The sequence below is a fragment of the Lissotriton helveticus genome, chromosome 2_1 (genome assembly GCF_964261635.1).
Source record: "Lissotriton helveticus chromosome 2_1, aLisHel1.1, whole genome shotgun sequence".
Taxonomy (NCBI): domain Eukaryota; kingdom Metazoa; phylum Chordata; class Amphibia; order Caudata; family Salamandridae; genus Lissotriton; species Lissotriton helveticus.
In genome coordinates, this window is record NC_136059.1 from 736,078,459 (window position 1) to 736,091,253 (window position 12,795).

At 43.2% G+C, this 12,795-nt stretch overlaps 1 protein-coding gene across 5 annotated transcripts in view; it reads left to right on the plus strand.

The window, feature by feature from the left end:
- Window positions 1-12,795, plus strand: part of PPIP5K2 (diphosphoinositol pentakisphosphate kinase 2) — a 1,596,028-nt gene that overhangs the window by 202,298 nt on the left and 1,380,935 nt on the right. For all 5 annotated transcript variants that reach the window (XM_078675453.1, XM_078675448.1, XM_078675449.1 and 2 more), the window contains exon 6: window positions 2,325-2,479. In XM_078675453.1, the coding sequence (XP_078531579.1) occupies window positions 2,325-2,479 (155 nt within the window). The remainder of the gene's footprint in view (window positions 1-2,324; window positions 2,480-12,795) is intronic.

A 12,795-nucleotide genomic window follows, 5' to 3' on the forward strand; every position in this document is an offset into this window, starting at 1 on the left:
CTGGGCTGACACATGACGGGGGGGCTAAAGCTCTTTGAGCCCAATGGGCGTTGCGTGCCTGCCGTTTCGTGAGGCATAGTGTCTCGAAATGAAAATGCTTGTGATTTACTATGATTGACTTGTAGGCCAGACAGGGCGCCAAAGGACCGAAATATAGTGGAGATAGATGTGAGGTCCATGCCAAGGATCCTAGTGTATACTATTATGTTGTCCGCCTATGATGACACTGCGTGGGCCTGAGGCCCTCGTGGGATGCCCCAATCTGTAGTCTCCTGCCTGTGATTCTGTGCCAGGGGTTCTATTGCTAGAACAAACAAAAAGGGGGATAATAGGCAGCCCTATAAAGTCCCTCTAGAGATTGGGTATTGTGACGATATATGTGTACCAGTTATGGTCCTCGCTGTGGGATTAGTATGGAGAGGCTTAACCCAAATGATAAAGGTGAGCGGAATGTTGAATTTGAGCGGTATCAAGAACACATAATCCCATCCCATGGAATCAAATGCCTGTTGGAGGTCTAGGGAAAGGCACCCCTCGTTTGAGTATTGTTCTTGTGCTGTCTCCATCACCTGATAAACTTGCTGTATGTTTAGAGGTGCTTCAGCACGGAACAAAACTGTATTGGTCAATATGGATCCGGCCAGAAAGTAGGGGGAGCAGACGTCGCATCCGCACTTTACTCAATATTTTATACACTGAGGTCAGAAGATAGAGTGGCCTATGAGAAGAGAGGTTTTCTGCGGTCCATCCAGGTTTAAGTAAAGAGGTAACCAGGGGCTGGAAAGTGATAGGTGGCAGTTAGCTCGTCAAGCAAGGCGTTGTAAAGTTTCTCCAGTTGCAGAACCAACCGGGGAGAGTACGCGGAATAAATTTCAATGGGTAAACCATCTATTCCCAGTGTTTTGTTACGTGCCATTGGCCTGATTGCCTGGTGTTGTTTGCCAGGTGACAGCAGGGCATCCAGTTCCGTTCTCTTCACTGCTGAGACCTGTGGAAGCCTCCGATCACACAGGAAAGCATCTACGTCTGTGGAGGACTGGGAGGAGCGAGCTTCATATAGCTGAGTATAGTATACACAGAAAGCCTCATTTATCTCCAACTGGGTAGTGCAATGTGTGTTTATGGGTGTTACCAGGGATAGGAGAGGGGACCGACGTAGAGCCCTCCTCTGGGAGAGTACTCAGCGACGTAGCAGGAGGGCCCCCCAGTTCCCTGGTTGGCAGACCGGATGGAGGAGGATGGCATGCATTGGGGTAGTATTGCTCTAACCAGTCCCATATACCCCCTCTGGGGTGTCAAAAAAACATTTTGCTAATCGTGGGCCACTCGAGGGCACTTGAATCATCAGCGCATACAGAAGCCCTTCAGCCCGTAGATGTTTCTTGGCAGCCAGGAAGGCGGCACAGACCTCCAGTGTGTTGTCTGGGAGAAGTGGCACAGTTGCATTTTCCAGAAGAATGGGTTCTTTCTCCCTGGCTTCTGTAGCAGGACATCCAGATCTCTAAAGTTGAGAATACGCGCAACAATGGGCCATGGTGGTGTTCCTGGCGGTGGGCGGCATGTTAGCACCCTGTGCGCCCGTTTCACTGTGGACAAAGCAGAGAGACTTTATGGTGCAACCATCGCCTGGAGCCCTTGTTCGAGAACAATGCTGGGTTGGGATATTCCGTGCCCTCCCGCATCCCTAAAATGCACACATTATTATGGCATGCATGATCCTCTGAGTCCTCTTCCCTAACCAGCCACAGGCTCCGGCGGTGGGAAGAGGAAAGGCAGATTTCCTGTGCCAGTTCAGGCGAGCGATAGGCCTGCTTCCACACAGTTGGCTGTGGCCTCAATGCGTGACAGCCTCGCAGTGTGGCCAAAAACGTTGCCAAAAATGCTCCCAGGTCAAGATAATCGGTTCTCCTTATGAGGGGGGAGTGTTGTGGTTGCCTGTGGGCACTGGATGATGCTGGATGATGCATGGTTATTGGGGATCTGGTGGGAGCTCTGAGATGCGACCGCCATCTTCCCTGTTTTAATAATATTTACATCTTTATTTTACTCATTTACGTCCTTTGCCACTTCATTATTTTTGCCTAATGAAACTAGCAATTTAGAAGATGCTGCTTTCTGTGTGTTTAGTTAAAAAAGAAACTTAAAGATATGGTGGTGCTTTCGATAGTTGTAGATGTACTGTGGTTTGAGAAGCTTAGTGGAGGAGTATTGTCAGCTTACTCAAAAAGGCCTTTTAGAAAATAAATATATATTTTTTCTTGACCTAAATATTTGATCGAGAAAAGTCTGACATGCGCATTTCCATTATGTTCCTTTTCCCATAGAATGTAATATTATTGAAGGAGAAGATCACGTGGAGGTGAACGGGGAAATATTCCAAAAGCCATTTGTTGAAAAACCAGTCAGTGCAGAGGACCACAATGTTTACATTTATTACCCAACATCTGCAGGAGGTGGTAGCCAAAGGCTTTTTCGTAAGGTGAGATATATTTTATTGAAATGTAAGTTATAAGGTTTTCATGAGCCAAGTGTTAAACATTTTAAGTGGATAATGCAGTGAAAAGAGCTCCAGGTTTAGACCCATTTTAATGATAAAACCTGCACTGAGCACGCAGAATGTTGTCTTAATTTCCTTCTTAAGCTTATTTGATGTAAATTTAGAGAACAGTCGACCTTCCATATTTACACAGTAGGAGAGGATCAAAAAGGAATGGCTGTAAATTTGTAGTTTGGCTTAATTGAATAGCAAAGTTGTAAGTTGTTTGGCCAGATTCACTTGTCTCTGCTCGTAAGAGATATTGAAAATGTGGTGTTTTCAAGTTGTGATTGGCATCATGGGGCTGCGTGAAGTGCACCCTTAAAAATTCAAATGTGTGTCTTTCTATATATTATTCATGTGCCCACCAAAAATTTACATAATTATTGTTTTTTATTTTAAGAAATGTTTTAGGCATGGGCCTTCCCAAGTCCCCTTTGCAGTTGTAATGCATGTCGGCAATTTTGTTTATGTAATGTTGCACTGGCACCCACCTCCCATATGCCTGCCCTACCACTCCCCGTTTGTGGCAGCCGCCACTGTTCAGATGCTGTGTGAAGTGTGGTATAACAAAATTTGACATGGCTACTTTCGATTCCAAGTCCAGCCCTGGTGTGAGCCCTAGGTTCGTCTTCAGCTCTACTTAAAAAAAATGTCTAGTTGTTGGGGATCTTTGGGTGTCAGCTGACCCCTATCCCCAAATACTAGTTTAAAAAAAAGGAAGCTCCAATTACATAACTGTGCTTTTGGTCCATTGCTGTCCTGTATTATGTGCCTACCCACACAATTAGGATACAGTTTGTTTCAGGGGAAGTGTGAACGCACAATGGGAAGACTTGTCTTTGGGTTGGTACCCCCTTTTTTACTGTACGTAATTGTGAAACATTTGTATACTTTGTAGCTATGGTTTGACATTTGCTGGGCATTATGGGTATCTAAAGTTTGTACAATCCACACTTGGCAAGCCTCACTGGATTCCCCTGGATCTCTTGCTTCAAAAGCTTGAGGGTTTAGTAGGATTCCTTAGATACCGTGAGACCCTGGGACAGAAACAGCTATCATCTTACTTGGCGAAAACCACCCATCACAAACCGACTTGCCATTATCACAGTTTTGCTGAGCTATTTTTCCATACAAGATTCTGTATGTTGGGTCCGGTTTATATTTATAGAGTCATGTGGCAATGTATGATGGTTTGACATTTGCTCCTATTGTTTGATATACGCAAAGGTTTTGAGTTGTAATTGAGTGTTCATAAGTATTTTTTTTAATGAAAACGTCCTCTCAATTGGATATTATTGGTACATAAATTAATGAAAGAGTTACTTATAGAGCATGATGTACACCTCAAGACTAGTATATTTGCGCTGAGAGCATGAAAACAGTGAGCAAACGAGAGGACAGAAAAAAAGATAGAGAACACTAAACCTCTAGGCCCAGTGAGATAAAGCCCTTAACAGATTAACCAAAACAAAAAGAAACATTTTAAACTTCTGGTGGAAGGTGCTATTGTCAGTGATTAATGGCAGAATCATAGGCAGTTGCTTCCAAGATTTTGCTGCCAGCATTGAAAAAGATCTCTCTCCCATAGGTGCAGTTGTGATTTTTGCTAAAACCTTAGCAGAAGAGGAATGTAGTCTATTAGGCTCTTAGGGGCACATGCATCATTGGAAATAGCATTCGCAAATGGTGCGAATTGCAAAATTCGGCCGTTTGCGAATGCAATTCCCATTTTTGGGATGCATTATCATTTTTGTAATTTTCGCAATTTAAGAAATCGCAAAATTGCGATTTCTTAATTTGCAATTGCATTTAAGGAATCTCAAATTGAGATTCCTTAAATGCAATGCATCAAACTTTTAAAATTTGCGAATTCGCAAATAAGGGGAGCAAATTACCATGAAGTTGACCTTCATGGTAATTTGCGAAAACTTTGAAAGTGCATTTTTCAAAGTTCCATTTTACACACACACATGCCCATGGGGCATGTGAGTGTGCAAAATGTACTTCTAAGCATATTTCAGGGGTGCAACAGGGTGTCCTTTGGACACCCCTGCACCCTTGAAATTGCATTCTTAATTTGCGAATTTTTAATGGTGTATTGCAAATTAAGAATGTCTTTCCATTCATTCCTATGGGCCTCTAGGCCCATAGGAATGGATGGGGAGGTATTCCTTAATTGCGATTCTCAATTAGAGAATCGCAATTAAGGAATTTCAAGAAATCGCTATTTTTTTAGCAATTTCTAGATGCTTTGCAGTTTGCAATTCCTTAATTGCGATTCCTTATTTTTCGCAATTAAGGAATCGCAAAATGCAATATTGATGCATGTGCCAGTTATTTCCTAATAAGGTGGTTCAAGAACAGGAGCCCTTATACCATAAAGTATCTATTGAGCCAGCAAACTGCCTTGAACTATACCCTCTGCCTGCCTGACTGATACCCAATGTAGCTTATGCATGGCCTCAGAGATGTGATCAAATCTTTGCAGTCCAGATGCCAGTCTAAACAGCGGTATTGTGGACTATTTGTAAACGGGCCAAATGTTTGAGGTATGCCAAATAACCGGCATCTGCATAATCAATCTTACAAATGATATTAAGTTGCCATCACAATTGGTCTGCGTTTTAGTAAAATTACTTTTAGGCTTTTTCTCAGAAGTTGTAATTGATGTGTTCACGAGTATAACACTTCATTGGCCTGGGCTTCTGGAGTAAGTTCCCTGTTCATCTTAAAACAGAGATGTTTTACTACATCTGCAGGCATGGAAGAAGTGCCCATGTCAGAAGGCTACAAACCAGCAACCCAGGGAGAGCTGGGGGCCCCCAATCAGAGTCTCACTTTTCACTTTATTAAGTTTATACCTGTTATTACCCATTCATATCTGAATGACTAGTAAACAAGACTTTTAAAAAACCCTGAATTTCTTCCACGTGATGATCAAATCTGAGGAACGAGTGTCTTCAGCATTCGACATACACCCTAAACCTAAAGAACAAAGCATGTGAATCAAGGGTCGAATATAAATATTACTTAGGTTAAGTGACAGCGAGGAACTCCATGATTAATTTGCATATTTTTCAATCTAAAACTGCTCAGTGACCGAGCTTGATGACAATCCTCAGGAAAGGAAGAGAACCACTTTCAAGCCAACATGTGCTGAATGTTAGTCCATATTGGAGTACTTGACCGTGATGAAAGCTGCTGAGAGAGCCAGCATTAAGAAACTAGCTGGGTAACTGTTATCTAAACTAGATTTAAAGTCACTCTGTATGGATTCTTAGGCCTATTCAGTACCTACGCTGGGTCAAAAACCAGTTAGAGCAGAATACAACAGGCTATTTTGTTCTAGGTGATTGGAAAGCCATTTAGCTAACTATTTCTTGTCACTCTTACCCAACGGGAGAATTAAGGCTATAGTTGGTTAGTTTGATTAAAGAGATGGATCCCATATGCAGTTTCTTTAATATAGCTTTCACCACAGTTTCCTTCCATATCTTAAGGACCTTACCTGAGCAGAAAGAAAAATTCAAAGTCACTGTAAGAAGAGGGATCACACTTTTATTTCTGGGAAGTACGATTTAACCTATCCCTAGCACCGGATTCTTTGGTGTATTTAAAACATTGATAGCTTTCCGTAATACCCATTATTTAAAGGCATGGTATCGAAGCATGGCTTGATTCTGGGGGCCTGACTGCTGTCTCCCAGGCTCGATGAACACCTGTTGTGAAAGGCAGCCCAGGATGAAATCTGTTTTAGTTGAAACTGGGTGCATTTGTAGCAGAACTTTCAAGGAGCATGGATGTGCTATGGGCATCTCAATGAAGACTATGGAAGCTGCAGAGTCGTACCCTATTCCCCTCTTCCATACTGGGAGCGCAAATTAGTCTGGCAAATTGCAGTGGCCATCAGGAATAAATCATTTCTCAATCACTGCAAAGAATGACATAGTTCTACATCTACCCATACATAAAGAATTATATCTCCGTTTGTCAAATATCTTGAGCCAAGGGTTAAAACATATTGGGTGCCCTGTGAGGGTCGGACTCTACTGATCATTTGGTCTAGGCCCTTCTCTCAACATAAGTTCAAAGGGTTCCCAAATGGGTTGGAAGTATGTAGGTAGCATTGGTGCATAGCAGTCTGCACAATAATTGCAGAAGGCTGTGTCTTGTATGTAGTCTTTAACAGAAGGGTAGGGGTCCACTCCAACTAGGACACAGCAACCCGCATTTCACTAGTAGAGGAATCTGCTACATACTCCAAAAGCACCACCATGGGGGATAGATGCATGGGATGTCCTAGAATGCCCTCCAGCAAGCTATTGTCCTCATGAGAAAAAAAACTGATGTTCTTGGGTACTGCCAAACATGCAGGGCTAATGGGGGCACCACCAGCATTTCGCACTAGCAGTCACATCAAATTTACACATCAATTCTGGGGTGTAATACAAATGAGTGAGGAATTTCAAATTCAAGAGCTTATGTTTGTAATTCAATTATATGAAGTTTACCTGAAAGCAGCAGAATAATCAGTTCTTATTTGGTATCTCTTGCCCGATGTCTCCCACCCGCGGTCTCTTTGTAGGGAGGTCTACATTCTTGCACAGATCAGACTACATCCTGTATAGTTTGTATACCTGTTAGACGTGACCCCTTTGGCGTGGTATTCCCCAGATTTGTTTTTGCCTTCACTGCCTTGTTTTGTGGAACCCATTTTTCTGGCATTAGGATGCTGTGCACTTTACCCCTGCTAACCAGAAGTAAAGTGCTTGTGCTCTGTCCCGTAAACATGGTAAAATTGATGTACATCTGAGTGATACATTCCATTCACTTGTAAGTTCCTAGTAAATGCCACTAGATGTACCCATGACCTGTAAATAAAATGTTATAAGTGGGCTGTGGCACACATTGTACCACCCATTAAAGTAGCACTGTTAAACATGTGTCAGGCCTGTCACTGCAGTCTGTGTATGCAGTTTTAAGCTACCATTTCGACCTGGCAAAGTAAACCTTTTGCCAGGCCTAAACCTTTCTTTTTCAGTTTCAGCTGGACAGTGCATGCGCTGTCTCAAAGAGACATGTTGTGTTTAATCTGGCTTCCCATTTCCTCGCTCCATTGTCACTCTCATATCTTTAATCCCCATTTCTCCACGTTACGAATGTGTCCTACCTCTTCCTGTGTTTTTGCATTTGTCACCCCGAGTGGGACGGGTTTGCTCAGATGTGAGTCCCGTGCTCTCCATGCCACTGGAGTCAAGCTATCCTGGCTGATGAGGGTTGAAAGCCAGAAACCGGTCCTAGGATGCTTGTTTCCCGTCCAGGGAGGACCTGGCCTCGCAGTTCGGGCTGGACTGTTCCCATTGGGCGCAGGGTTAAGACTGATTTGCATATGGCCAGGTCCAAACAGGAATGGCATGGTGAGCAAAAAAACTATGGATTTAGGCCCAGATCTCTGTACACGGGTGAATGTATGACATTGTTCTGCATTCTGTCTATCAATTGTTCTTTTTGCATTTGTCACCCCGAGTGGGATGGGTATGCTCAGACGTGAGTCCCATGCTCTCCATGCCACTGGAGTCAAGCTATCCTGGCTAAATGGGGGCTGCAAGCCCGAAACCAATCCTAGGGTGCTTGTTTCCAGTCCAGGGAGGACCAGGCCTGGCAGTTCGGGCTGGACTGTTCCCATTGGGTGCAGGGTCAAGACTGATTTGCATATGGCTGGGTCCAAACTGGAATGGCATGGTGAGCAAAACACGATGGATTTAGGCCCAAATATCTGTACTGGGGTGAATATATGACATTGTTCTGCATTCTGTCCATCAATTGTTCTTTTTGCATTTCCCATTTGCTCGCTCCATTGTCACTCTCCTATCGTTAATCCCCATTTGTCCACGTTATGAATGTGTCATACCTCTTCCTGTGTTTGTCCCTCCCCCAGAGCATGGACCAAGTACTTGTTATCCATCCACTGCTCCCATTTTGGGAACTACTTTTTTCTTTGTTTTGGAGCACTCTGTGTTCACAAGCTCCATCTCCTCCTCCCACCCGCCCCAAGTCTGGTACTTATTTTCATCTGCAGATTGATCATGCAATAAGGTGGGACTTTGTTTATTCCCGTCTTCACACTGTTTCTGTACCATTTAGTGACTTAAAAAATGTTGTTGTGCTTCTTTATTGAAAATAAATCTGAAATGGAAATTTAGCACTTCATACATGTGCTTGTGTTTTCACTATGTCCGTCTTCTTCCACCCGCCCCCAAGCCCATTACTTCTTTCTGACTGGAGAACCATCTTGCAGGAATGTGTGACTTTGTTTATTCCCTTCCTCACCCACCGTCGCATTGTTTCTGCATTATTTTGTCACTTTTTCAACATTTCATTGTGTTTCATTAGTAAAAGTTCATCTACGGTTCACCTCTCTTTTAAACATAATCTCCAAGCTTCTGCGACAGAAGTTGCAACGGAGCACAATACAGCAGAAGCAGTGAAAAACAGGTCTACTGTGGGGTTTGGGCTGAGGCAGCTGTTGCTCGGGTGCTTTTTCATTTCAGAAATCCCTGCTCCAGTCAGACCCAAATGCAGGCTCATCACCTTCACTGGCAGGAAATCCCACTCACAGCAAATTCATAACATAACCTCAGAGACAAACGTGTAACTTTTGTTTTTTTCCAGTCTCCTTCAGGTGAAAAACGTTTAGAGGTTAACCATGCTTCTCCTGCACTTCCCATTTCATTGCCCCTTTAATGGAGTGTCAGCCACTGAAATTGCAAATATGTATCCAACCTGTTTACTTTTTTATTTTTATTTTTTATCCCAGTCCCTCTTGCCCCGGTAAATCAGAGGGGAATGGAACAGATGCAATTCTGTACTCTGGCTAAGCCAACAGAAACTTTGTTTTCACATTCAACACATTTGATTAGCATTTGAGCATAAATCAATTAGCAATTGAGATATGGGTTTCTCCTGTGAACGCTTTCAAGGTATAAGGTCCAGACAGCTTCAGCTATGCGTTCCACATTGACAATGCAATATCAGGCATTGCCACGACCAATTGGCTTTGCCAATGCTTGTTAATACTTAAAAGTCACACTCAAGCGAAGCCCTAAAAGCTCACTGGGTAGAGTGCATGATTTTTAAAAAGTAGGACATGTGTATTTAAATTTTACATATCTGGACAGTGGAAAAACTCCTCAAGTCATTTTTCACTGTAGCAGGGCTAACTCTCTCATAAACACTGGGTTACCTTATTACACTTAATAAGTGACAACTTCAGTTTGGGAGTAGGTGGAGGAGTACTTCTTCCACTCATTTGAATTGTAATTTAAAATCCTTTATAATGATAAAGTTTGCTTGAGCAATCACATGTCATAATAGGAGCTTTTAGCACGTCAAGTGGGACGGCCCTGATGAAGTCCCTATAAGGGGTAAAACGCGTTGGCTGGGTCTGCCCAAAAAAGTGATGTTGTTGAAATTGAATAAAGGATCCTAAGATAACATTCACCGTGTGATGATTTACTTGAAAGTTTAAAAAAAGAGACTTGGGGGCCGATTAGGATGGCGGACGGACTTGCGTCCGTCCGCCACCCCTGAGTAGGAGGGACCGTCCGCATGGGCAGCGGCGGTCCCTCCATGGCAATTAGGATGTGACCGCCACCCTGGCGGTCACATCCTGTATGTTTTACATTGCGGCGGGTGCTGCTTGAAGCAGCACCCGCCGCAATGTAAAAAATGAAAGGTGTGCATTTGCATGCACAAAGCGGCAGGCACCGCGCGGTGCCTGCCGCTTCGTGCACGCAAAGGCAGGGGGGTACCATAGGTACCCCCCATGTGCACCCCCCACGCAACCTTCACCCAGGGGGCCCGCAACGGGCCCTGAAAGTGAATGTCCGTATGCTTTTCCACGGCGGAAAAGCCGCCGCGGAAAAGCATTACTTTCCCTACATCCTAATATGGCTGGCGGTGTCTGATAGACACTGCCAGCCATGTTAGTGCTTTTCCGCCGTGGCCGCCTTCCGACCGCGGCGGAAAAGCGGCGGACAGATTGTGAGACCCACCAGCCATCCTGATTTGGCGGTGGGTCTTTCAGGCCTCCTCGGTGGATTTCCCGCATACTCCGGGCCGGCGGTGGCTTCCGCCGGCCCGGAGTATGCGGAAAATCCGCCATCATAATGACCCCCTTAGTGTCCATGATTGGAAAACAAGTGATTACTGCTACTAAATCGAATGGCTAGTAGAATAGAAAAATATTACATTGTTGCCCTTCTATGTATGAAAAAAGTTTATTCCGGTCTTGATGTTCATGGCCTGAGGGGTCATACTCAGCCCTTCCTGAGCATCAAATGATAGCCTGATGGCTGTGCCCATCCCCTTCCTGACTTCTGACGCTACCTTCTCTGTCACTGACAAATGCAGCAACACCTCGACCTGCCTGCCCTTTGCATCCATAGGCAGTTTGGAGGCAAGCCCAGGGGAAGAGAAACAACTGACCAGAACCAGTTTAGAGGTAGACCAAGAGAGTGACCCCCCCAAACAGGCTGGCACTGGTTATAAAAGCAACACTCCTAATTTCTACATCTTTATCTCTTGATATATGGAAGAAAATATGGTTAAACAATATTTACGGTTGGTTTCCTGTATCGCTCTATCAAACTAATTATTTTATTCTTTTAACTGCTTATGGACTCCATTAGAGTTATTTTAAGCTAAACTTATACCCAACTCGAATTGTTGGCATTGTAATTTATGTCCAGGCTCGTTAAAACCTATGATTTATGACTGTTTTTCTTCATTCTTTTTGGACGGAAGTTTGGGATGTCATAAAAAAAATATTTAATTTTTCGGAAATGCTTTCATTTAATATTTTGATTTGCAAATCCAATGCTCTTTCTACAAAATTGTCTGATTTACATTTACATTTATTGTCAGCTTCTTTAAAGTCTATTACTGCATGTTGGAAAGATGTATCTTTACTATCCTGTCATATTTGGTGGTCATGGATTATTTTTGCTAGAAGAGGTGCTAATTTATCTTTGTCTGACATTGTGACCTAATGGAATCCCTCAAGCAATCTTTAAACACGATATATCGTTTTGGAGTAATCACCTTCTTAGCCTACACCAAGAAATAGAGCTCCTAAATAATATACCAGTAAATTGGCAAGGCTCGATACTGACTCCTATATTTAAAGGAGGAGAAAGATAAAATCCAGCACACTATAGGTTGATAGCTCTTCTGGATGTAGAAGCCTACTATTATGCCACTCTGGTGTTAGAAGAAGTTAAGGCTTGGTCTAATAGCCTCAATCTTATCCCAGCCAACCAGACAGGCTTCAGGCAAGGTATAGGGACGACAACAAATATCTTCGGTCTATCACTAATTGCAAACAAGTGTAAGCAGAGGAAACTACATCTTTACCTCTGCTTTATAGACCTAAAAGCAGCTTTTGATAGTGTTGATCGTCACCTCCTGTGGAAAAAGCTTCGAGCATGCGACATTCCTGAAAGGCTACTAAAAGGCATACTGTTATTTTATTCAAACACGTGGTTAAGAATCAAGATAGGTGATGGGTCCAGATTATCAAGGAAGCGGACAACGACCAGAGGCCTTAAACAAGGGTGCGTTTTGGCCCCTCACCTTTTTAACCTGTTTTTGTCTGATCTTTCTCAAAGGCTGGACTGCATTAACTCGCATCCACCGAAACTTGGTAAATTGAGACTTTCTCATCTTTCATACGCCGATGACGTGGTATTAATGAGCAAAACAAAGATCGGTCTTCAAAGAAGTTTGAATGAAATGTCAGCTCATATTTCAGAAAACAAACTTGAAATAAACATATCTAAGACTAAAACAATGGTGATTGGGAGCCAATTAGAGGAGGTAAAAAAATACAAGTACCTGGAATTCTACATTGATAATTCAAGAAACCTCACGGAGCAAAAAGGGTATATGACTCAGAGAACAAGTGCCCTTATATTTGCCTTCAGCCTACTGGCTAAAAAGTTGAAGGGTCCTTCATATAAACCTCTGCTCGCAGTAATGAAGGCAAAAATCCTGCCAACAATAACATATGCCAGCGCTACTTTTCGTGGTGAGGATGGAGAGGTCTTAAATCAATTGATAGTTTCCATCTACAAAAAAACATTTTAGATTCAAAGGTCGGCTTCCCCGGCCCAGGTTCGTCTTGAATTCGGCCTAATAAACAAAGACATAGGCAGAATGTATGCGACAGTTAAAACTTGGTATCGCTTGAAACAAAA